This window comes from Trematomus bernacchii, unplaced genomic scaffold, assembly GCF_902827165.1.
Source record: "Trematomus bernacchii unplaced genomic scaffold, fTreBer1.1, whole genome shotgun sequence".
In the NCBI taxonomy this organism is placed as follows: domain Eukaryota; kingdom Metazoa; phylum Chordata; class Actinopteri; order Perciformes; family Nototheniidae; genus Trematomus; species Trematomus bernacchii.
The window spans coordinates 11,752,766-11,778,292 of NW_022988043.1; the positions used below are offsets into that span (position 1 = coordinate 11,752,766).

General features: G+C 40.2%; 5 protein-coding genes across 5 annotated transcripts; 1 reads left to right on the forward strand and 4 right to left on the reverse strand.

Annotated features, from left to right (window-relative positions):
- Positions 1-223: 223 nt before the first annotated feature.
- On the reverse strand, positions 224-2,819 carry LOC117473118 (granzyme A-like). Its single transcript, XM_034118609.1, has 5 exons — positions 2,604-2,819; positions 2,253-2,388; positions 1,691-1,826; positions 1,038-1,313; positions 224-959 (listed from the first exon to the last, which is right to left on the reverse strand). Exons 1-5 carry the CDS (start codon positions 2,665-2,667, stop codon positions 801-803), a joined length of 771 nt encoding a protein of 256 aa, XP_033974500.1. The 5' UTR covers positions 2,668-2,819; the 3' UTR covers positions 224-800.
- Positions 2,820-5,527: 2,708 nt separating this feature from the next.
- Positions 5,528-15,508, reverse strand: LOC117473119 (cell division cycle protein 20 homolog B-like). Its single transcript, XM_034118610.1, has 12 exons — positions 15,422-15,508; positions 15,059-15,118; positions 10,953-11,169; positions 10,421-10,530; positions 10,027-10,078; positions 9,518-9,634; positions 8,740-8,951; positions 8,495-8,589; positions 8,047-8,275; positions 7,055-7,180; positions 6,855-6,978; positions 5,528-6,176 (listed from the first exon to the last, which is right to left on the reverse strand). The coding sequence occupies exons 1-12, from the start codon at positions 15,452-15,454 to the stop codon at positions 6,079-6,081; spliced, it is 1,473 nt and encodes a 490-aa protein (XP_033974501.1). The 5' UTR covers positions 15,455-15,508; the 3' UTR covers positions 5,528-6,078.
- gpx8 (glutathione peroxidase 8 (putative)) lies at positions 11,867-13,999 on the forward strand. Its single transcript, XM_034118611.1, has 3 exons — positions 11,867-12,154; positions 12,297-12,558; positions 13,475-13,999. The coding sequence occupies exons 1-3, from the start codon at positions 11,903-11,905 to the stop codon at positions 13,636-13,638; spliced, it is 678 nt and encodes a 225-aa protein (XP_033974502.1). The 5' UTR covers positions 11,867-11,902; the 3' UTR covers positions 13,639-13,999.
- Positions 15,509-18,831: 3,323 nt separating the features above from the next.
- On the reverse strand, positions 18,832-21,482 carry LOC117473101 (multicilin). The gene is made up of 7 exons (XM_034118586.1): positions 21,399-21,482; positions 21,255-21,324; positions 21,067-21,146; positions 20,529-20,589; positions 20,137-20,363; positions 19,550-19,660; positions 18,832-19,438 (listed from the first exon to the last, which is right to left on the reverse strand). The coding sequence occupies exons 1-7, from the start codon at positions 21,480-21,482 to the stop codon at positions 19,004-19,006; spliced, it is 1,068 nt and encodes a 355-aa protein (XP_033974477.1). The 3' UTR covers positions 18,832-19,003.
- Positions 21,483-22,627: 1,145 nt separating this feature from the next.
- LOC117473153 (cyclin-O protein B) lies at positions 22,628-24,786 on the reverse strand. The gene is made up of 3 exons (XM_034118652.1): positions 24,442-24,786; positions 23,660-23,845; positions 22,628-23,572 (listed from the first exon to the last, which is right to left on the reverse strand). The coding sequence occupies exons 1-3, from the start codon at positions 24,784-24,786 to the stop codon at positions 22,967-22,969; spliced, it is 1,137 nt and encodes a 378-aa protein (XP_033974543.1). The 3' UTR covers positions 22,628-22,966.
- Between the last annotated feature and the right edge of the window lie 741 nt (positions 24,787-25,527).

Sequence of the window (25,527 nt, forward strand, 5' to 3'; positions counted from 1 at the left end):
CCTTTTTTGAACGTTTCCTGTGGGGGTCTTAAGATATGCCGTGTGAATTTGTCTCTTGTGGTGTGGTCTAAGTAAGTGCACCATCAGCAGAGCTTTTTTTTTCTTTATAGTTAAGAACTTCATGTTCTCTGCATTGACATTACTGTAATTGTCTCATGCAGGAAGCGTTTCGGCATTATGACAGACAACCTCAAGAGCAGCAAGAGAGAAAAACACAAACATGTGCTGTCATGCTTACTGAAACATCAACATTTTTTTTATTTAGACACAGAGCTCACACAACCTGAGAACAGAGAACTGAAACACAAATCTTTGATGCCATGAACGTGTGAAACTACAGGAGCTTCTGTAATGGAAACCTATACTAATAGTAATACAAAATTACGAATATGTTGCACCGTTGGAGCAGCCTGTGACCTAAGATTTTCATTGACATAGCTATGTATACAATAAAAGCCTTGAATCTTGAATCTTGCAAATAAGAAAGAAAGAAATATGGATGTCTAAGAATAAATATAATTGGTTTTGGGTTTTCATGCAGTTGTAATGACGAGGAAAAAAAGGGACATGCCTGAGAATCAACCTAATTATAAAATATATCCATATGACTTGAGTTATAGTCTATTTAATTGCTTTGGAGTTTTGCTTTCCCCTGAAGAAAATATAGCGCTTTTCTACATAGATTTAGAAAAATCCCTCAGGAAAACATATAATGTTCATTTCTTCCTTTTACAGTAAGGAGGATAAAGTGAACGTAGCATACTATTAGCACATAAATAGACGTTAACGAACTGGGCTGATTATATTTCAGACTTTTTCATTGTCTTCTTGATCCAGATTATTTGTTTTTTTGAGAGAAAAGAGTACACACCCGGGAATTTTTTCATGCCACACTTCTTTCCAAAAGAAGTGACACCGACCAGGGCTCCATTGCACAACAGTGGGCCTCCTGAATCCCCCTGGAGAGATAATAAATATACAACATTACATATTAAGACACATACGCATGAGTTAAGGGGTAATCTAAATGCACTCACCCCACAGGTATCAGCCACCTCTTCCACGACTGAACCAGCACATATCTGGCCGCTGGTGATAAAAGGCTCCATGTTGTAATGCTTAGGAGAGTTGCACTCCATTCTATCGATCACGGTCACATTGACAGACATCAGGACATCTGAAACAGTCTTGGCGATGTTGTTTGTTTTTCCCCATCCAGCCACCAGACAGCTGGTGCCAGCTGCTGGATATTTGATGGTGTCCCCCAACGGGAGACATTTCACCGTCTTGGTTTGCTTCACCGGTTTGTCAAGCTGAGATAAAAAAAAAAAATGTGATGCTGACCAGCTGTATGTTGTCTTTGAGAAATGTAAGGCTTGAAATGCTCTTTGTCTTTCTTTTTTTTAATGCTTTGTACCATTTCCCTATGTTGGTGTCATTGGACTTATAGCAACCTATTAAAGCTTGAAAATGATTCCACTTTCACTAAATATACTTCCTTCAAGTTAAAACTTTTTTTATTGCACTTGGTTAGAAAGACAAAACAAGCAAGACAGGCTCTCCTGCCTTGCCAAACCAACAAGCATATATTAAGTTCAACGAAATATGATCCTGAATCATCTTTAACTGTTTCCTAGATTGCATATTTTGCACCTTTGCTTCAACTTGGTTACTTGTGATTACAACTTACCTTGAGCAGCATGAGGTCATTGATGTGTTCTGTTGCATCATAGCAGGGATGAGGAAAACTTTTCACCTTGCGGACCTGCCTGGAATCTTTTACATCTCCTTTGATTGAGTGCACTCCCAGAATCACTTTCATAATGCTGCGAAAGCAGAAAACAGAGTTTACAATCCATTTTAAAATGTATCTTCGATAGCGCTAAATTCATACTTGCTTTTATAAATCTGCTTTTGTATCCAATACTTGGGCAATCCTATTCTCACAACCTTTCAGTCTCTGTCTTGAAGTACGTTGTTTACGTCTGTGTCGGACTCATGTCTGTTATTTGTGGGTGTTCAAGAGTTGCTATTAGAAATGGAAAATGAACCCCAGTGCAAACAGTAGTTTTATTTTAACTTAATCTTTTTACCATGAATAGTATTTCAGGTTCACTTTGACTGTTTTACCAAAGTGCAGAATCATTTCTTCATTGAGATGAAAATGATTATAATATTATATAAAACATATATCATCAGTATAGGTTATACATTAGTTTTAGTGTATAGGAATGTTTGTATCATGCTCATACTTGTTACAGTGGGCAGCAGTCAGGACCCATTTTGGATGGATCAGTGTCCCTCCACAGTATGGAGGCTGCATCAGAGCCATGAAAGGCAGCGAGTGGGGAGCCACTTCTTTCCCTCCAATAATCTCAGAACCATGACCTTAAACAGAACAATAATTCAATAATAACAGTTCAATAATTTTGAAAAAAGTGTAGAAATGAATCAATAAATGGTAAACCAAATAAATTGCAACACTCTGCCTCAGCTGCACTGTAATATTGAAAGTAACGCATGACTATGCATTCTGCATGCTTACATGAGTGAGGTAGATATCACAAAGTAAATGCCTGCAATACAAAGAATGTTTTACTCACATGATTGGACAATGAGAAGGACCACACACGAGATAAAAACAATGAAATCCCTTGGGCACAACATTTTCCTTATCTCTCTCTGATGTGACGGTGAATGCTCTTCAACATTATCTTGAAGCAAACACTCGTATTTATGTGTTGCAGTTGAAGGATGTGGTCTGACCTTGGAAATGCATGAGTCAGCAGAATGGACGCAAGCAAGACATGAGAATTGGTGTGTTCGGTCTTCATTTAGAAGCCTGTGGTAACAGTTTTGTCATTTCCCACTCATCATTAGCATGTGACAGTCTGCATGGTGGAGGCTTTTTATTTACGTGAAGCAGGTCACATCATCAGGGTGATGTTCACGATGTGGGACCACCGCATCAGCTAAAACTGGAGGCTTGTCAAGTGTTTCAGCTACAGTGATGAGTGTGTGTTAAAAATGATTCAAAGGAATTCATGAGAAAGTGGAATATGTTGTCTAAAGTGACACTAAAGACACATGATCAATAAGACATAACTCAGAGGAAGAGTTAACTATAAAGATAATTGGATGCTTATTTTATGCAACCTTAAAGCATAATTCAGTAATTCACTTAATGTCTTTCTTGTCGCGAGTTAGATTAGAATACAGAAGCCCTTTTTGTATCTACATTAAATACTGTAAGCTACAGCTGGTTAGTTAGCACAAACTACGAGACTAGAAAATATACTGTATCCTGGCTTTGTCTAAAGGTAACAAAGTCAATTTTCCAGTACCTCTAAAGCTCAATAACATTATATTTAATTAATTTAATCAGTAAAGATATTTAAGCGTAAACTGCCAAGTAACTTTCTAGCTGATAGACTTCAACCACTCCCCCACAATTATCATCACAACAATCATGGACGCGGGAAGGGGGGGTGCAGAGGGGGCTGCAGCACCCCCATCTGCGAGGCACCCGCACCCCCAAACGCGGCGCACCTACAGTGAAAGCGCACCACAGTTTCACCGCTGCGAGGCTACACTAGCACTTTCCCTGTTTGTTCGTAATACAGCACTGATTTTGGTTCGCACCTTTAAGGTACAATTTTAATAGAGGCGGAACTATTTTACGGTAGCCTATTGTGTTTAACATGGGTTGTTATATCGGGACACCAGAGATATTTAGCGCGGTGTAGCTGTCTTTTGGATGGAAACTAATATTATGAAGGAAACAAGATGCAGTATCAGCCCCTAAGCAACTTTGGGTGTTTCTCAATCGCGAGTACGCTTGCTTGGTAGCACATGTCTGCCGAGCATCTTGCTTCAGAAGCGAGTCAAGAATACTTCCTGGCATTCGGAAAACAAAGAGTGGAACAGGCTAGCAAGTGTGCAGGTGTGCGTCATATGAGAGGCCCCGCCTTACATCTTCCGCCACAGGGTGTTTCTCAATCGCGAGTAAAGCTGCTTCAGAGCCACTATTTCAAGCATACTACGTCATCGAGTGCCGCCGAAGTACTGTTCCAATCTCCAGCATACTTGGAAATCTACCGAGCCCGGCGTACTCCGTTTGGAGAAATATCGAGGCTGCACATGAGTAGACTTCGCGGTCTTAAAATCCCCACAATGCTTTGCGCACGGACCAATTTCCCCAAATCTGTGACGGAAGATGTAAGGCGGGGCCTCTCATATGACGCACACCTGCACACTTGCTAGCGTGTTCCACACTTCGTTTTCCGAATGCCAGGAAGTATTCTTGACTCGCTTCTGAAGCAAGATGCTCGGCAGACATGTGCTACCAAGCAAGCGTACTCGCGATTGAGAAACACCCACAGATTTGGGGAAATTGGTCCGTGCGCAAAGCATTGTGGGGATTTTAAGACCGCAGAGTCTACTCATGTGCAGCCTCGATATTTCTCCAAACGGAGTACGCCGGGCTCGGTAGATTTCCAAGTATGCTGGAGATTGGAACAGTACTTCGGCGGCACTCGATGACGTAGTATGCTTGAAATAGTGGCTCTGAAGCAGCTTTACTCGCGATTGAGAAACACCCCCAGTGTGTGTCTTGCAAGTGCTTTGTGTGTTTGTATGAATGCTATGGTGTGTTAGTGTATGCTACGTGCTACATGCTATGCGTTAGCTGTATTAGCGTGTGCTACGTGCTACATGCTATGCATTAGCTGTGTTAGCGTGTGCTACATGCTATGCGTTAGCTGCGTGCCGTTTATTGTGTAGTTTGGCGGAATTCATCGCTTATACATATTTATTTATTGTTTACTTTCAATTTCTCTCTGTTCTTCAACCCAGTTCTCACGGGTTGGGTTTGTATGAAAATAAACCCTGTATTTTAATGAAGACCTCGGCCTTGTGTGTCTATTACTGGAGGGAGCTACAGTAAAAGCATTTTAAGAAATACGGCAATAATTAGACTCTACTCAAACGTAGCTGAGACTTTGCCTCCGTTACATACTGTCATTGCATGTCATGATTCATAAGCCTGGAGTTTAAAGTGTAGTTTAAAGTTTTTAGCTAGACACTCTGATGGTGTTTTTCGCAAATCAACCCTTTCTAGAAATCCTATATGACAATCTGTATCATTATATTATAAACAGTTAAATTGCTGTGGTACAGTCCTCAGACATCTGTGGTGACAAACCTCACATGGTGCATTATCTTGTGAAAAACTTGTGCATGTGAACATTTAAAAGGAAGTCTTAACCACACCTCTCTGATGTCTTGTCTAGTCACATACTTTTACCATCCAAGCTTTCAACCCACAGGTCTATGCGAAGAGTACCTTTATTTGCATCTATTGTCTTGTAAAATGTGCAATTAATTTAACTGTTGGCTAAAATGAAGTAGTAAAAGTGATGGCAGTAAGAGTATACACTCCACATAGGAAGTTACACACATCATCATCAAATATCAAGTTAAAACCCATAAGCCAGATAAATAGAGAAAAAAATAAACCCAGCCTTAATTTAAATTGTTCTATATAACAGTTTTTAATCGAGTTGCATATCTAAGGACTGGAGGTAACCATTTAAGTGTAGGCAACAAAGAAAAGAAACATGGAACAAACATTAAATATAATTTGTCACAAGTTACATGAATACATAACAGAAAATGTTTAATGTGCAAAGTATTTGACTTTGGACTGCGCTTCTTGCAAAATGTGTTCATCTCTTACAAACTAGAGAGTCCTCAGCAGCAGCCTGTTTTGGTATATTATCTGTAATATTATCACATAACTGCCCTGGTATCCATATTTGGTATCTGGAAAATGAAAAAAAGATAGGAATATATTGTACAGAATGAGAATATCTTCCAAGTGTTTTATTCTACCCTAAAATTGTGAGGTATGAACCATCTTGGTTTGATTGTGGTTTGCCAGCTTCTTATTGTGGTGGATTCAGGAAAGGGAACAGGAAATGTGAATTCTTGACACGATGTGAATAAAAAGAGAACGTTTGAGACAGGTCCGACCACCTGCCAACCACCATTATGTCCATTTTTTGGTGACGTCAATATTTACATGTCCCAGATGTGAAAGCGCTGGTCTGCTCCAGCAGAGAAAATCGGAGTGCTGTCAGAGTTTATGGCCAAGTGCAAGACTCGATCAGAATGAGCTGAAAAAAAATCATAAACGGTATTAAACTAGGACATCTAAATACATTATTTCCCATATGATAAACAGGGGTTACGTCTGGTTTCAATTGCATGTCATAATTTGTGTCACATAGTACAACATTTTAGCAGCCGTCAATGCAAAGATGCATATTCACTTACAGTAACAGTAAATCACTGTGTAGTTTGGAACATTATACCTTTTTAAAGTAGTTTCAAAGAATGCCTAATATCTTCAATTGATGTGAAAACTCATACCAGAAATGTCAGTTACTGCTGATTGGTTTCTGAACAAAAAAACGCCAAAATGAACATAATGTGCAACTGAATAATGAAGTGAAACAGACTGGCAGCTCAAAGATTTTCAGGCTATAAATCACAAACAGATAAGTTGTTAAATAACACAATTAATTAACATTTAGAAAACAAAGAAATTCAAAATAATCTTTATAGGATTTTAAAAGAATGGTTTTCAAATGTCACATTGACTGGAAACCCAGGATATGAATGACTCAAAATGGCTCTTAAATATCTCAGCCATGACAGAGCTGCAGGTCCAACTGTCACACTGATGCTGCTATATTACTCAGCATCTGATGCAATACATGTATTCCTATGTGGCTGTTGTGAATGTGTTTATGGATGTTATTGCACATTAATTATATTTCATATTCTCTCACCTCTGAGCTGGTAGAGGGGGCTGAGGGAGGGAAACTCCGACGACCAGCAGGTGACTTGGTGATGAGGCAGACCGTGACCTGTGACCAGATATCTCTTCTTTTCAGCCCAACGTAGAGAACAGATCTGCAATTTGAGCCATTAAAAACAGTGTGTCCAATATTTATACCCAGTAAATTGCTACACGTTGAGAGTTAAGTACCTGAGACTTTGTGTTAGCTGATGTCACACATGTTCCCAAATCTGTGTCCCAGATTCTCAGCTCTCCATCTTTCAATCCACCTCCGGTGGCAATCATCTTTCTCTGCCATGGACACCATCCCATTGCCTTAACATACAAACACAAGATATAAGAAAGCACACACAAAGGTCAGCGGATTGTCTGGTTCTTTAAGCAGACCAACTATTGGTTGCAGGATCAACTGTGTTTTTGAAACCTCTGTAACAACAACATCCTTTAACTAGCAGCATGGTGCTCAAGTTTGCACAAGCTATTATTAGTCATCCTCAAATCATACAGCAGAACACACAGTTGCTGACAATATACGAGTGTGATTGTGTCAAACCTGTCTTCCACCTGTAAATGATGCAGGTATTCTTTTGCAAGTTGCAACTATGACATTTGGTACAGACATTTATGAATCCCTAAGGATAAATTATATTAACATTGGTTGTCTTATGACGTTTTATCTCGTGATACTATCACTCCAACATTTAAATTTCCAATACTTTATGGCCAAATACTTGCAATGTTATCATACAATCATACAAAATGAAGTTGGAAACCACATAAAACATTGCTAAACGTTAGCATGGTTACATTGCCATTTTGAGCTTATTAAACAACCGGCCATTAACTTTTGGGTTTAAGCACCAGAGAGCCACTAGTATGGCTGTTGACTTGTAGTCATTGATGTATTATAAAAGCGTATGAAGATGTGTCCTCCATCCCTATTTCATTAGGTAGATAAGATACAGTGCACATGAAAAGTATTCATGTTTTATTGTTTTACAACATTATATACAAGCCTTTTTCTTTCTTTTTTTTTTTTACAGAGAACAGTCCAATACCACTGTCAAAGTTACAAAATACAACTCTACACATTGATCTAAATGAATGACTAAATATTAAAAGCACTACAATAATCAGGCTTCTCCTCCCATCTGACAGGCAGAAGTTTAGCTTACACTGACCTTTACAGCGCTGGGCTGTGTCATCATAGTGATTGGCTGGTGTGACCTCGTGACCCCGGCGATGTCTCCGTCCCATATACAGAGGAGGCCCTCTGTGGAGCCGCTGGCCAGACAGTCCTCTCCTGGGGCCCACTGGAGGCTGCAGATCGCCTCCTTCTGCACAACGGCACCCACGAGAGGTGAAGGAGCCCGAGGGTCGACGTGATGGATATGCCCGAGAACTGAGCCGCTGTAGGGTTGTAGAAACTGTCATTAATGCGTGAATACTACACACTTCATATTGATATAGACTGTGATTCCCTTTTTTACAACAGCTACTTTTCGTTTTGCTTAAACATTAAAACAGTATAGATTTGAATACGAATGTCATTCCTTCTTTATTGGAGTTTAAAGATAATACGTTATTTTTCAGTCCTTAACTTTCATTTCGGGTACTTAAAACACACACCTGCTGAGTAACTGCTGTTTCCAAGAAAGAGCCATCACCACAGACTGATGTGACCACAGACGCCTCATACTCTTCTTTTGTTCAACATCCCACAACTAAAAAGTCAAAGAGACACCACAAACAGTCATTCTGCTGATTCAACTAGGTGTGACACCTCCCCTCACACAGGCCCCCCAGACCACAATTTGTACAAACCAGTTTCTAAGCCAAATATACTCATTTACTTTAAGCTCCAAGGCATTTACCTGCATCTCCCCTCGCCTGGTGCCGATGCAGAGAGTTCTGCCATCTCTGCTCCAGCTCAGACACGAGATGGTCTGAAGGTACGCTCGTCCTGGTTGTGGACTCTGGGCCAAATGTCCCACCAGAGCACGAGTTTCTGAATTCCAGAGGTAAACAGAAGAGCCCAGTGCTAAAGCAATTATACCATCACAACTGCAGTCGAGAAGATTAGTGTCTGAAGGGAAAAGATGGAAAAAAGAGAGAAGGGCTACTGAGGAGTCTAATACTGACAAACGTAACTGCTGATTGACACACCATCAGATCATTTAGACCAGACACTAAAAGTTCCCTTTTTAATTTTTCACATTGTGTTTACTGGTTTAACTGTTGTATTGTTTTTATTTTCCCAACTTGAGGGTGTATATCATGTTTCAAAAAAGTCCTCATATTGGCAAGAGTAGTAGTAGTAAATGTTGGCGACTTTATTCTTTATTATTATGATAGCCTAAAAGTGGTCATATGTGTTAAACTCATACTGTTGCTTAAACTTGAAGTGTCTTTAATGCTAACTGACGTATGACAGTTTACTTGGGCCAAAGTGAAGTGAAAACTCACTGGTGAACCATGTGCTAATCCACCGTTGCAAATAGTACCTCAACAAATACACTATTTCCTCCTATCATTTGCTAAAAACTACAGTCTTAGTGTTTTAGGAAATAATAACACAAGCGTTATAATTTAAATACAGAGACAGAGAAAGAACGGCTTAGTTTTCTTCGCAGGATTAGTATGTTTTCTTACAGTAGTCGTTCAGCAGTGACGGTGCCGCCAACTTCAGCACTGACTTTCCACACTGACTGACAGAAGTACTGTCCAGAACAGCAAATGGCTGCAAAGCATGTGTCCTCTCATCAGAACCTGCATGGAAAAATATTACATAAAAACAGAGTTAAAACATACACACACACACACACACAGTTTCACACCCAAAGCATTTTACTTTGATTTACTGCTGATAATGTCCATTGCATTTATTTTCACTCACTGAAATCAAATCACTTCATAAGCTCTACAAGATGGACTAGTGATGATGTACAGATACAATGATAGCAGTAAACAGGAACATAAACAGACCTCCAACAGGCTGCACACAGTCTCTGCTACTTAAAAACATTTCTGCGAGTTTCTTGTTTACTGGTATGACAGCATGCATCGCCCTAGAAGGCATTCAGATAAGTTGTTTCTCTTTTTGTAGACCTTGAAGTGCTGTAGGAATGTAGTGAAAGCCAAAGAAAAAATTCATGCTGTACCAGCCTGTTGAACATTTCCATGTTGATGAATTGCTGCTCTCCAGACCAATCCCTGCAAAAGAAAAGTAAGAATTATTACAATATTTAGTCTTTTACAGTCTTTTTTTATTTTACCTAGTGATCTCATGGCTTTTTATTCCACCTCAATCAATTTAGCAAAGAAACAATGTTTGTTTTTGCCATTTTTAACTGAAGCTTCCAAATAACTTTCATTGTTAGGGTTCCTGCCTTGTTGCTCACTTTTCAACATTTCCATTGATATAATAAATCCAACATTATATGTATAACTTTATTTACATAGAACCTTTTAAAGTATAGGTTAAAAAGTCTCACAACCCACTGGAAAAAAATGTTTAAACATCAAACTCCAGTGGTACAAGTTCCTTAAACAAACCTGCTTTGGGGCACTCTCTGTAGCAGTCCATCTCCTGGCAGTGAAGGTGTGTTGTGTGTTTGGAGATGTGACACCCCCACAGTGCGATACGCCTCCTGCCAGCTCTGTCTCTGAATAGGAAAGATGATATCAGAAAACATAAAAGCACCAAACAATGCTGCTCGGAATCCACACTCCATTTGAGACCGATAAACATAATGGTGAAAACAACAAAGAGTGGATACATGATTGTGTGTGTTGCCCTAAACAAACATTTGGGCCTTTGGACCTAAAACAAGGACAATGACTATGTGACAACTGACAAACTACAGTGTATTATATTTTAAGGAGAGGGCTGTGCAGAATTGTGCAAAATATATTCAGAGAGCTGAGCATCAACATGGCACACAGTTTTGTAATGCATAACGTTTGTGGGGTGGATAAAAGTCAGTGTCAATGGGCCTTGTTCGTGAGGCCGGTAGCAGAGGGGAAGAAGCTGATATAAGTATTTGTGTGTGTCTTATACATTCTTAGCTTGGGGTTTGAATAATACCATGAAGGTTTCCCTGCAGGTGTCTCTGTGCTGGTTCATGGTCTCTCGGAGGGGAGTCCAGCTCCAGTCTCTGGCAGACTGCCTCCAGATCAAACCTGGGCTCCCTCTGCCCCCCAGTGGCCAGAGGTGTGCTTGCAGCTGGACCCTCACTGCTGCTCCTCTGGATGATCCTTCTCCTGAACCGCCTGTACGAGACGTGATGGCCATCGTTTGGTCCCTGGAGAGACACAAACATATGCATGATTTTAACAGAAATAAATGCGAGTCTCAAACAACTCAAATACTGCAAACTGACACCAACTTCCTACCTCTGCAAACTCAAAATACCACAACTTTACTAGTGTTAAGCTGGCAGTGTTCACAACATGATGTCCGGTTACGTTTCTAAGTAAAAGCATGGTAAATGCCTTTTAGTTGTGAATTATATACTGTAGTGTAAGAAGAAGAAATAAGAAGGCTACTCACGCTGGGAGCAGTCAGGTTATAAGCATCAGCTTTTCGGCGACCCTTTATAACACATTATTGTAAGCACATCATTTAACTTTTAGAGCTATTGATTTGTTTAATTTCTGCTTTACGTCTATTTAATATATAAATGTAGCCTACATAACTAACCTAATGTTCAGCTGTATCTTACTTGGAACACCCTAATATAAAGAGTTGCAAAAATGTGTTAATACTAATAAAAAATGAAATCATATTTTAGGGGAAACGATGCAAAACATATACCAAACGGAATCATGTAAATACTATTGGATATATATATTGGATTCAGAGGTTTAATGTCGCAATGGAAACGCATTACCTTTACAATGGCATTACAACTAATGCTTTTTGAGTGGAACACGTTTACTGTTCTTATTTGGAATGGTATTGTTGGCTTCCGGTATTGTGCTAGTGTTTTATAACTTAAATCTGTGTTCCTTTTCCCCTGGTCCGCCCGAGACTTTATGCAGGAGCCCGCTACCTCCTCGGTTTGTTCTTCCCCCTCCAAGATGGAGGCCTTAGGGGGCTACCGTACAAAGTCCTCCAACCCAAATGCGAAAAGGTTGACAGTTTTGTTGAGCATGACAGTCGGGGTCGGGTGTTTGTTTCTCCTGCAGACTCAGCTTGTGAAACCGAGGAAACCAACTGATTTTTACTCGTTTGAGGTGAAAGACGCGAAGGGGAGGACGGTGTCTCTGGAGAAGTACCGAGGGAAAGTAAGTCCACATCATCACCAGTCATTTCAGTTTGAGACAACATCTGTGCAAACTCTAAGTTATTCAGTGTCAGTTTGTTGTGTTTTTCATTGAAATTGTAGTTTTCGCACATAACAGTTACTCCGTGGTTTCTCCTGTACAGGCGTCTCTGGTTGTAAACGTGGCGAGTCTCAGCGAGCAGACGGAGATGAACTACCTCTCCCTGCAGGAGCTGCACCGGGAGCTGGGCACCTCTCACTTCAACGTGCTGGCCTTCCCCTGCGGTCAGTTCGGGGACACTGAACCCGGTACCAGCCGGGACATCGAGGCTTTTGCCAAGTCCACCTACGGAGTCACCTTCCCCTTCTTCAGCAGGATCAAAATAATGGGCTCAGAGGCGGACCCTGCCTTCAAATTCCTCACAGGTGGGCATAACCACATCTGTCACATCACATTTTTATTTTATTTTATTTGGGTTAAGATGATAATTGAATGATTTATGGACTGACCCTACCAGCTGTCTGGCAGGAAGTGCAATCTGGACCTTACTTTCACTGCAACACAATAATGACCCATGGCTGCAACTCAATTGTAGTAGGGTCAATAGTATTCAGTTTATAAAGGAAGCCTTTGCATTATGAAGCTGCAACCAGTTTTAACACCTGACTTCTATAGATAACTGTCATGTCCCAAACTAAATATACAACTAAAACATATTTATGTTTCCTCATAGGGAAAACCTAATGGTTAAGTTTATATGTATAGTCGTGCGTGCATCTTAAAGAACATCTGGAAAACAGCCTGTGAACTTCTGAGGTTATTGAAATGTAATATTTGCTACCTTATTTATAAAAACTAAATAGACTTGGGCTTAATATTAATTTGTATACATGTTTAATTTATTTTAATAATAGATAATAATAAAGCAGCTACTCATTGTATATTCCATTCACTTCAGAGAGATCTATTTTAAACTGTACTGATTATTCAGTGTGTGAATTTTATCAGTTATATCGACCTTACGATAATACCATGATTTGTCATACCGTTTATATTGTAGTAGCTGTCACTTTATTATTTTTGATTTTTGAATCAATGCAATGAGGTGTCTTGAGTTGAGAACAATTATTTATATGGCAAAGTTGCTGTTATGAGGTGTGATTTTATTTGATACTTTACAACATTAAATTAAGTCAGTGTGACATAATCAGGAGCAATAATCTATATTTTACAGTTTATTAATAAGAAGCACTGGACAGGGAAGAGCGTCATCAGAGTTCCTTGCTTATATTTCGGTTAGATGCACCATTAATGAGTGCATACTAATATGTTGTGTTTCAGATTCTGTGCAGAAAAGTCCCAGGTGGAACTTCTGGAAGTTTCTAGTAAATCCAGAGGGTAACGTGGTCCGATTCTGGCGAACAGACGAGCCCATAGAGAGCGTTCGAGAAGAGGCCACAGCGTTGGTGCGAGAAATAATCGTAAAGAAACGGGTGGAGCTATGATGGAGATGGATACGGGACACATCTAAGTGTGTTGTGCCCGTGATCCCTTTGCTTTGATAGCAAGGAATGACTGAACGCTGAGCTGCTACAGTGAGGGTGGTTCGTAAAGTCTAGCTCCAGAAACTTGCCGAATGAAAATATCAATTTTCAGTCATTCAAAGGTAGTTGGAGTGTGTGTTGGTGCGTGGGAAACATCGGTTAATAATGACAATCATGATGAACATTCCTTATAATGACCACTGCTGCAGCCAAAGGATTGCTTAGCCATTGAAGTGTTTGATTTTTCAAATGTTCAGTTTGCCTTTTTGTACCATCTTTTTCAAATGTTTACATTAAAATCAAATTCTTAGGTGAAGCATAACTTTTTAGCCGATTTTTGACTGATTTGAGACCACAAATTGTAAATCACCCATTGAACAATAGGATTACGTCATCATAGTTAATTGATTGGCGAGCTGAAGATACTTTGTTCAGTTTAAATAAATCCACATTTTAAATGCAGAATGTTGATGCCAAGTAGGATGCCAACTTGCAAGTATTGCAATAGAAATGCATAGTGTCACTGTTATTTTGTATTCTAAAGGTGATTTTGTTATTTGACATTACTTAAAACAGTTTGAATGTCTGGTATAAGTCACATAAATCAACACCTGCAACTTTGAATCCCAACTTGCTGTTTAAAATGGAAGTACATGTTAATTGCAGCATCTCCTGGCTTGTTGGTGTGGATTTTAATGGAAAGTTGGAGGGCAGCAGCAGGTAAGCTGGCACACAAAGAACAAACCAGCTAACAAGACACTGCCTACCAACCACCCACAATATGAGCATTTTTTTTTTTTTATCTTCCGTAATCATTTATTTCTACTCATTGTATTCCAGAAGCTCAAGCATAAAAAGACCAACATTCTATATTGGACATCCTCTCCTGTAAGCTTCCTAAAATCCTGATCTGCTAACATAAAGTGCATGAGCATTCAGGGAGCAAGTGATAGACGTAGTCAAATGTAACTGTTAAGGTAGCAGAGCCGTGTGAGCTGTTGAAAGCAACATCAGCTAACATTACACTGCCTCCCGACCAGCCACCACTCCCCAATCATCCTGCTGTACATGCAAATGAATAGATTTGACTAAGTTGAAGTGATGTTGAGTTGAATGTTTTGACATTGTGCTGAATGTCCAATTTCAGGGTTTTTTCATTCAGTCGCCTCCAACCTTTACCCGGCTGTTGACTTTTCATTTCCCCGGTGAATGAGGTGTGATGTTTGAGTTGAGTTGCAGCAGCAGTGAGGAGTGTAGCTGACAGCTGTCAGTCAGATAGCACAGCCAGCAGCAGTGCACTGCCACACTGTCACCACCAGATCAGAGGCTGCCACAACATGTAACCTTTTAATGCACATTTCTCCAACGTTTCCCCTCTTACCTTGAAGGGACAATGGCTTCTCTTTCTGACAAAATCTCGCAGCATTCTTCTCATATTGTCCTGGTTATAAAAACAAGAAGACTTTAGTCAAGGTGATGCTAAAACAAATATCTTTCGATTAACTTTCTTTAGGTGAAATCTGTTTGTTTTTCAATCCATTATTCATAAAGTCGTGGGTCATTGTAATACAATGGATCAAAGTCAATGTGTTTTTTTAATCAATATTTAAAAGTAAAGCTTAATTTTAGACACAGCCCTGTGTTTAGAGCCCTGTGTTTTAAGTGGTTGCCTGGTAGCAACAGAGCATCATGATTAAGGACATAGCTTATGTATCAGGCTATTTTTATATTATTTTGTACTCACCCAGTCTTTCGCTTCTTCGCTTACTGCCTTCATTTCCAGTTGTAATGACTTTGTGTAAAGCAGCAGTCCCTCCTGTCTCTGGTCCTGTTTCTGTCCTGCCTGGTGCACCTGCTGCTGCTCTCCTGGACGGACTGCTCCTAAATACTCTCCCCGGGCGCACGGTGGAGCGGGAAGCCCCTTCCTCTGCTCTGCTATTGGCGCTTCAGGTTTGAGTTTGTTTTTCATTAGTTCTTGTCAGGGATTCCCTCCGCGTCCTGGTTTCTACTGGATACCAATAGACACAGTGAAAAAGAACAACGCGGTAATGTTTTCAAGGTGGAGGCGGCAACATGTGTTAATGACCCGGACAAGGACAAACTTATTTCTTTAGGTCTGTCAACCTCTACAGATTATAACCTAACTGCCAGATTTATGTCGTGAGAAAAATAATGATGAATGAGTTGGTATTAATATAAGGGAAATACATTGATGGCTAAGATTTATGAGACATTTCAATCACAAGCCATTTAAAGCATGAATCGTGATAAAATATTTAATGGTAAATACGAAGGAATGTAAAGGCTATAGGCCTTTTAAAAATAAGATTTTCCTCAATAATGGGCAGGGAAAAATAAATAAATCCTTTTATAGTAACAGTATATTCTAGTATTGTTTATTTTGTCTTATGTTAACAAATTATAGACACTTTAGCAGTTTATAGGTTGCAAATGGCATTTATTTTATTAAATAAAAACGTAATAAATAAAATAAAAATTCGTGAATAAATATTTTGTTTTATTACAATTTAACTGAAATTATAAGGTAATACAAGTAGGCTATAAAGTGGCATAACATTTTACTTAACAATACAAATATAATAATACAAATATGTGTAACTTTTCAGAATAAAAACACCAACAAAATAAATAAAGCATGCAGGTAAATTAGTATTTTTTGGATAGACATGGAACTACTCTTTTACAATAATCTGCATTTGCGGGAAAAGGCTGTGTGTCCGCGGGCCACACGTTTTAATGATGATCTGCTCTGGCGCTAAGTGGGCTGAACCGCGCGAGGAACGCACGTTCGCGCCACCTGCCACTTCCATATGCGCCCACACCGGGCTCGAGCCTGACTGTGCGACAGGTGCGTGCATTAAGCAGCACACGCACATCCATCAGAGCTAATTCAGCAGGCAACCACAATGCAGTCATAACAGATATAAATCACATAAGTCTACTTTTGAAATCGTCCCACCTTAAGTTTATCCACACAGATCAATGTATAATGTTAAAGGGCATTATTCACATAGATTGATCATACATTTATTAAAAAGTATTGCTATTATAAACAATCTTAGTGCTGTTTAATATAATCAGACAACACTGCTAAATGCTGCTTTATTTGTGTGTGTGTTAGGCAGTTTGTTTGTCTTAATTGCCCATATCCTGTTTTCTTCATTTTATGACTTTAAAGTATAGCCTATTGTAGCTTGCGTTAAAATACACACTTATAATAATAATTCTTTTTTTTTTTCAGTTAGGCTATATTTGCCTAGAGACCTTGAGCAATCAACAACATCCCTCCCTCCACAGAAACACTAATATTCATATTTTTCTACCCGCGGGACTTTGTCTGAATGGTAACCAATCCCGCTAGGTTTGGCTTCAGTCACCTTAGAAACTCATTGTGTGTGTATTTTCCTTTCCCCTCCCGCATTGTCCCCCGCAGTTTGGCGGTAGCTTAACCGGTCAAATGTGTCACAACCAGCTTAACAAAGGCCGGCCTGTGCCCGCTCTCTCCGGCGCTGCTGGTCAGTGACACGCGGACCTGTTTGCAGTAAAAGTGGCTCAAGGAGCGCCTGGGTGTGAAGGTTTGAGGTATGACAACAAGCGTCCAGTGTGATTTACGTTGGCAGCTGGGAGTTAAATGGTTAACGATAATCATGTCTGGGGTCAACCAGCGTGGTCAGGGTTAGTCAGACCATTGTACCTCGATTTTATGGGTGGAAAGTTGGCCTACTATTTAATCAAGTAGCCTAGCATTTTCAGGTAGCTACTTGTATAGTCTACTACAATACAGAATGAAACATTGCACTTTTTAATACTTTAGTATACGTTTATATATTATAACTTCAAAGATTCAGTTAAATAAATAAAATGATGATGGTACAATTTAATTCTATTGATCAAGATAAGACCTTAATAATTCACAAACTACCCAAGCAAAATAACCCCACACACACACTTTGTCAGCTGCCACAATAAAGTAAAGCCTCAATATATATACAGTAGCCTATTTTTATATATATATTAAACTGAAATGGGAAGTTAAGCATGAATGCTTTAATATTGGTATGTAAAGGGATGCTAATCCTTGTGTTATCTTATTTGATCAATATTTTAGAACCTTCATACACTGGTATTTGTAAGAGCTGAGTACTTCAGGTACTTACACAGTTGTTTTCAATAGCCTATAAACCAAACTGCTACATGTTGCACAGTTTAATCAATCAGTCATTCAGCTTTCAAATTACTTTCTTCTGACATAAGCTGTATGTTAATTCAGATAGATCAGGCCACAAACTCTTATCAGGCTCTTCTTATCTTTGTTTATGTTGTCACATCCTATTTCATGACAGTACTGTCAAGTGTTGCCAGCCCAGGGAATGCAGTGCTGCCTTCATGCATAGTCTAAAGTAAAGAGGCTCAGGTTTGGGGAGTTTAAACAGGTGTCTGACCTGAGGTTCGACATTATCCTCTGGATTGGCCCGCCTCGCACCATCCCATTTTTTTTTCAGCTAATGCCCTCAACCGTAAGGTTAGAGAAGGATCACAGCCTACATATACCAGAGGTCAGAAGGTCACATACTCTTAAAATAAGTTTTGATTTCCTCTTATTTCCTTTAGCTATCAAAATTATGATTTATAATCAACGTTTTTGTGAACCTTTCTCATGGGGAATACTTTGTATACACCTGTTGCCAACAAGATTTAGAAGTCATGAATTCAGAAGACATTTTTCTTTCCAGAACGAATGATGTAAACAAGGATGTTAGCTGCAATGCATCATGACATGTGCCCTTTTTCAGACCACACAGTCACCCAGACACAGACAAAAGGAAAGGAAGTCCTTAAGGTCACAGGGTCATATTTGCTTCACTGCTCAAACAAGGTAAGTTCACATTGAAAACAGTTTCTTTCCATTTGTTTGAACATCACCTCTTTCTGTGATACAAATCCCTCCCATGCAGCTTTATAATACAAAACTTTTATTTCAAAACGTATAAAATCATTTGTTATTTTTCAAGACAAAACATGTTGTGAAGTGTAGAAAAATATTGAATTGCTGCATTGTTTGGCTCGATTATAACATTTTGAGTGGTGTAAACACAATGAAAACAAAAGCTGTGGCAGTATCATTTCCTTTGTCAGGCAGCAGCTGACTGATTGGCTTACAGGCTACCTGAGAAAGACATTGAATCATTTACAGATCTCCCTATAGATTATAAGTTAGGCATTAACAGTAACTGCCACCCACACTTCCTTCCATCACTAATTAGAAACATTAATGGATGTCATTTTATATCTTTTAACCATCATTTCAGCTGTCGTTGGGAAGCCAGCGGAACCGATATCCTCCTTGCTGAGTCCTCGAAGTGAAAGCACGTCCATGAGGAAACACCTGAGTCCTTATGGTGCTGTGTTCTCTCACAGACGTTCTGAAGGATGAGACACTCTCTTGAAGCTCTGATGCATCCATCGTCATGCTATTGTCTTTTGATATAGAAGTCTTTAGGCCTGAGAATGCACCAAACATGCGTATTGTCTCTGATTCCTGTGGCAGTCTTGTTCCAGTAGCAGCGTTGTGCAGGACGGCATTGCAGCGTGTGCTGACGTCCCTCAGCATGTCCTCCACTGTGTCAGAAGACTCTGTGTCATATCCTTCATCCAGTCGTTGACGCTTACAGGGACTCAGTGTAGTTTTATCACCACAAGGTATGACTTGTTCTCTTTGGTCCCTGACTGTCATCAGTTTCTGAAGACACACGTATATATAGATTAATTCATACATAAGGGGTTAAACATGGGTCCAGGATGAAACTGTGCAAAGGGTGTTTGGCTGTGCTTGTCTCAGCCATGAACTCACCTCAAGCACTGAGGCCAGGTGCTTAGCTCGGCTGGCCAGCTGTCTGAGGTGAAGGTTTCTCTCCTGAAGGCAGTCAATCTCTTCTTGTTGCCGGTGTAGAGTCTCGTGGAGCTGCAGGCACACAGACAAATATGTTGAGTCATGCTGAAGGGAATCATTACTCAAACAGAGGGCTTTACTTAATTGTGCATAACCAATGTATATGCATTTTGTTGTGTTTTGCCTTATTGATGTTTTTTTATGTAATTTTAATCATAACATTTGCTCATTGCTGGTTTACACAAACTCTCCTGTAAACACATTTCAACCAACTGGGAAAAATAAAAAAAGAATAGTCTCTTATCCTAGCATCATGTTATAAAGTCTTTACACAACAGAAGGACCATGATTGAGTAGAAATCTGTCAATTGATTTATTTCATTACGTTCATTAGCAGGGCTGTGTGTAATCATCCAACAAATCTAAAATATTACCATTGCACCATTTAGATCCACCATAACACAAATCACATATGACTATTATCTTATCATGTGCACCACAGTTATCACGTAAAAAAGGAGCATGTAGTTGTCACAGTGAAGTTTTACCTGATTGTTGACTTCCATAGAGTCTCCGAACGCCCTGCCTTGGCACTGGGCGATGCCTTGCCAGGGAGCTCCATATTGGACAGATGGGTCGCTCGCTTCTGTGAAAGAGTGGCTCAGACTGTCCTCTGGAGAGAAATACTGCTGAGGGGTGAGGAGAGGTATGACACATCCCTGAAATGGCACCAGTTCAGCTGGAGACAGATTGCTCTCCAGCGTGGCAGGAGAATCTGACAGATAAACACACAGGGCTTCGGTCAACATGGTAGAATTTTAAGGATTTCCTCAATGTTAAAAATACGATAATGATGAGGATTAAGATGAAAATACACTAGCACATATTTAGGATTATATATATAAATGCTGCATCTCCACACACTATTTGCTTTGCTTACCTGCCATGAAATCCAGTGCATAATCTCCAAAATCTTGGTCATCTGCATCAGATTCATTTACCTGTTGGCAATTGAAATGTACGATTAAATGACAAATTGTAGATTAAACACATAGTCGACAGAGAAATCATTCATGCCCCTAACCTGAAAGTCCCACCACGACCAAGCAGGGTAATGTGGCGGTATGGCAGAACATGTATAGCTCGTCATTTCGGTAAGTGTTCCGTCGCGTGTTGTGATTTTAGTGTTGAGCTGTGGCAAAGAGGCAGCATGTGAACAAAATATGGGAGGTACGGCCAATTAGCGGTAGTTTGCGTGTCATGAGCAAACTACAATCTCATTCGTGCATAATTCCAGCACATCGTGTCAAACATTAACAGACGTATCGTGATGCAGATCTGCATCTGATTTATCACCCTTCTCTGGATGATCGATGTGGTGGTAAATGCGATGATAAATGAGGTGTCACAAAACCATGAGGTTTCTAAATAACAATAACACATTTATTTCTGATACTATTTACTATGTTTTTCCTCACCTGAGAGCAGAGGGAGTCACTCTGCCGTCTCACCACAGACGCACAGTCTTCCAAATCATTCCATGCAATTGTGGATAAAGCTGTAACAAAAGAAGGGATGATCTATGAGTGAACTCTCGAGAGCACCTGATGTAATTATAAGTACACGTGTTAAGGAAGAGCATGAAGTTAAACAGAGATGCACATACCTTGTTCAATCATGCAGGGGAGCTCGACGTACACATTGATTGGACTGCTGCTTCTTGGCACCATCTTATCCTGCAGGTATAGAAAGTATGTTAACACCACTGTCAAGAGCTGTGTGCATCATTCTAAAGAGAAGAATGTCATACCTTTCTGTTTCCTGCTGCCCTCCTCCCCTGTTGGCTCATTTGGTTTGGGCACCCAGCACCGAACACCTTCATGTCTCTTTGCATCTTCATCAGCTCAGCTCTGCAGGACTGGATGTTCGTGGTTTGATTTAGAGCTAATATAGACGAAATTCTCCCGGTTTGTGTCTCTCCATGCCGCGGCCTCATAGTTTTGGCCCAATCAAATGCACTTATTTGGTCTCCAGGGAGCGATGGCGTCCTCGGAGACTGAATTGGTGCCGACTAACGGTTTTTTCTGGTGTGAAGTGTAAGTGGTACCGCGCGTAACGGCGCCATTACAGCAGGTGCTCTCTACAGACCTGCTCTCGCTCCTCCTGCGGCCAAATATCCCCTGCGCCGAGCCAGAGGCGTAAGTAGTGCCTGGCTTAATTTATCCACGTCTGTTTTATACAACAAGACACTGTAGCTGCCTCACAAGGCTGACCAGCCCGCCAGCACAGTAGAGACCAATGCCTTGTCTCTTATAGCCACATAATTCAGTGCGTAATTATTATTCCGATGTGCGTAAAATGTATTTAGGTAAAGGTCTATTGCAACATTTAAAGCAAAGTGGAAAAAGGAAAAGGACACTTATAGCAGACAGCATAGTAAACACTCGTGACAAATACCTCTATTAGTAAACAAACAAGACTAAGCCTTGTTGACCCTTAACGCTGAATGCACCTGTGTGGTCGACACTGTGTCAGCAGGTCGAGATGCCACGCGTAATGGATTATCAGAGAAAGCCCCCTCAATTGACCAGGCTGTGTTGGCACAGGTCAGTAAATAGTGATGCAACGTCAAGTAAAGAGGATGGTAAACTGGGGTCCGGGCAAACAGTTACAATAGCCAAGACCTAACCCCGCATTTGGACATATGTCAATCTGATATAATGGGCTCTTGTCATACTGATCATAAATGTTACAGAGCAATAATTTATGCTAGTGAGTTTACCCCTGCTATTAAATCAAGATAAAGTGGACATCATCAACATTCAATTTTAAGTGTTGATTGTATATTTAAATTGCATGATCTCTAGTTCATGCCAGTCATCCATGGACAGATTTATATGAAATAAATGCCTTGTGGTTTTTCATCATATGTGTGAGTTATGGATCCACATTTTATAATCCATTCAGAGACAAAACGCAGATAAAATTACTGATATTTTATTTAATAATACAACACAACAATGAATCACAGTACAATTTTCCATATCCTTCATGTTGCAACAGTAACATATCTACTTAAATAGCAAAAAGCCAGAGCATACACAGTAAACGGTGACTGATAGAATAAAAATGAACAGAATATAATAATATACTTTATTGGTAAACATAACCCGCATCAGTCAAATAAATCTAACTATTATGCTGCATTAACATTCCTTCAGATCAACATAATGAGGTAAACATGAGGATTTTATTGTATAAACATCAGACTTCACTTTTTAACTTACAGTAACCTTCATACAACCCGCCCGGAGAATATAAATCCCAATGAGGAGGGGAATAAGTGATTTTGGTAACATTTGACTGGTGGCACACTTGTCACATGGCAGACATCATTTCCATTGTCTCCTGGTTTAATGAGACCAACAGCAACAGGTTCTCTTTGCATTCCTGGACTAGAGTGTGCTTCCCCTGACTCACATACAAGAAGTGGCCCTTTACTGCCAGAGAGTCTGCCTCACTCTCAGGGCTGTCAGATGGTTGGGTACATAGTTCATCAACAAAACAGCCCCACTTGTCCTGTAGCTGGATGGCTGCATGCTCAATAAACCCTTGTTCTGTTGTCAATAACTCACTGGCTATCCTCAGTGCACAGCTAGCAGTCAAAGATGGTGGATATTTGTTGAAAGCATAGTCTGCAAGGCTTAACTCGCACACCTTTTGTGCTAGGCTGCTGCACTGCCCGGATCTCTTTGTGTCTGTATTTGTTCTTTCAAATCTGTCACCACCTGTCTTCTCAGACTCAAGCTGGGCATCCTCAATGCAGTTGGTGTAATAGTCTAGGAAGAAGGCCAGTGTAGGTGCAAAGAGGCGGAAGTTGAGGCGGAGGAGGATGAGACACTCCAGGTTGCATAGCTGCTCCTTAGTGAAGGCGTCACAGCACATTGACAAGAGATGGCTGATCCGCGGTGAGAACACCTCTACCTGGGTAACACGGAGAAAATAAGTGTTATAAATAAAACAAAATCTCCAAGTTTTTGTTCATAAAGCTTCTACAACTAAAATACATACCTGTTTGCTTGCTAGGAGGAGTGCAGTGACACCCAGTAGCTGGAAGCAGTCAGCAGCCACTGGTGTGGTAACCATGAACCTGTCCATGATGTTCACCGCCAGGCAGCAGCACTCAAAGGACAGATGGAGATGTTTGTGTACGGGGATGAGCCAGCTGACAAGCTTACAGCGTGCTTCTGTAGTCAACTGAAAGTAAAACACAGACTCCTATTAGAAACTGAAAGAAAATAGGATTTTAGTGAGCGTGACTTGAAGTTGCATCTGATTGTCCCTTATAAATGTATTTGAAACCTTTTCTGTAGCCTTAGTTTAAATACAAGTCTTAATCCTGCATTCAGCAACTTTGTGTTCATTTCAGGAGACTAGGATTTTACTGACAGCATAATCAGAGATATTAAGTAGCCTAAACTATGGTTTGCAATGAAAAAGTCATCTCAATTGTCAAAGTTGGTGCCACATATATGACGAAACTTATAACGTTGACATATTGTGTCTGTCTTAACAAACTTAAAGGCAATGTTACCAATTATCTCAGGGGCATATGAGCCAGATGGCAAAATATTTTGTTTAGGATTGCAGGTGTTCATAGTTAATACAGGCTTACCATGTGGTTGTTAGAAACAAATAAAGTAAATAGAGACAGACAAGTAACCTAATTCATACAATTGGTTAAATAAATTACACGTTTTGAGCTGGTTTCCATAACTGGCTGCATTTAAGTGCAATATGCTAGACAAAAATAAACTAACAGTGCATAAAGTCAAACATGTGTAATAGCATACTTGTGGCTGGCGTGCCAAGCTTTTGCAGGAATAAAACCGCGCCTCTTTGTCCATCTGAATCTTGAAACCGATGTCCCCGTACTGCAGGTACCAGTTAGACAGCCGACCCGAAGTAGGCTCGTCTGAACGCAGAGGAGACACATCTATCCGAGCCGGGGATGAAATCGGGGAGGACCCTAAATCTTCCTCGAACCCGGAGTCACTCAACTTGGACATGAGTGTCTGCTTCCTGTGCCGGGCAGGCTGCCTCTGATGGACCGCTGTGAGCGCTTCTTTTGAAGGAGATGCGCAAATGGTGCGTCTCCGTTTCGAAACAGTCTTGGATCCGTTCACAAATGACACCATGTCCAATATAAGCGATCTCTAACTGGAGCTTCTATTGGCTTTGCATAACTTAGGCCAGGTCTGACAGAGCAGCAGTCTCCTGGATGTTGCTTGTGGGATGGTGAGGTGTTGGGTGAGGGGAGTCTGGTTTGCTCACTTTTCCCGGGGCCATCCCCGCTCCTGCAGCGCACCCTTCTCCTGTCGCCTGGGCAACCGAGGCTAAACAATCACTTGTTCCAAGTAGAGTTAATTAAACCTTGAACCATATGTTACTGCTTGCTCTCTGCAGGCCTATTTCATGCTACAAAAAGGATTGGGCAACGTCAAAATGTAAAAAAACAACAACTATGCATCACATGTTGGCTATACCATGATGTTTCACTTTATGAATATCAAATGTACATTCACAAACAATGTAGGAGCACCTGTGTGACTTTTTGAAATATGAATTGCTGTGCTTTTTTTTTTTTACAGGAGTTGTCTCAATAAATAACTCAAAACCATATGTGCCTATATGTTTGGGATTTTAAAATGTAGGCTATTTTAAAATGTAGGCTACTTTACTTGTTTGTATTAATTTTGGCCTAGGTTTTTTGATATGCACCATTAAACCAAAACAATGTTTCTTGCGCTGTAATCAGATTGTTATTATGATTCTGTGAAATGGTGTTGTTAGTTGCACATAATACACACGTGAAAGGGTGTTGTCGGCTACTTACACATGATATAAATATGTTGAGGTGTTCCACATGTGGTTAAATA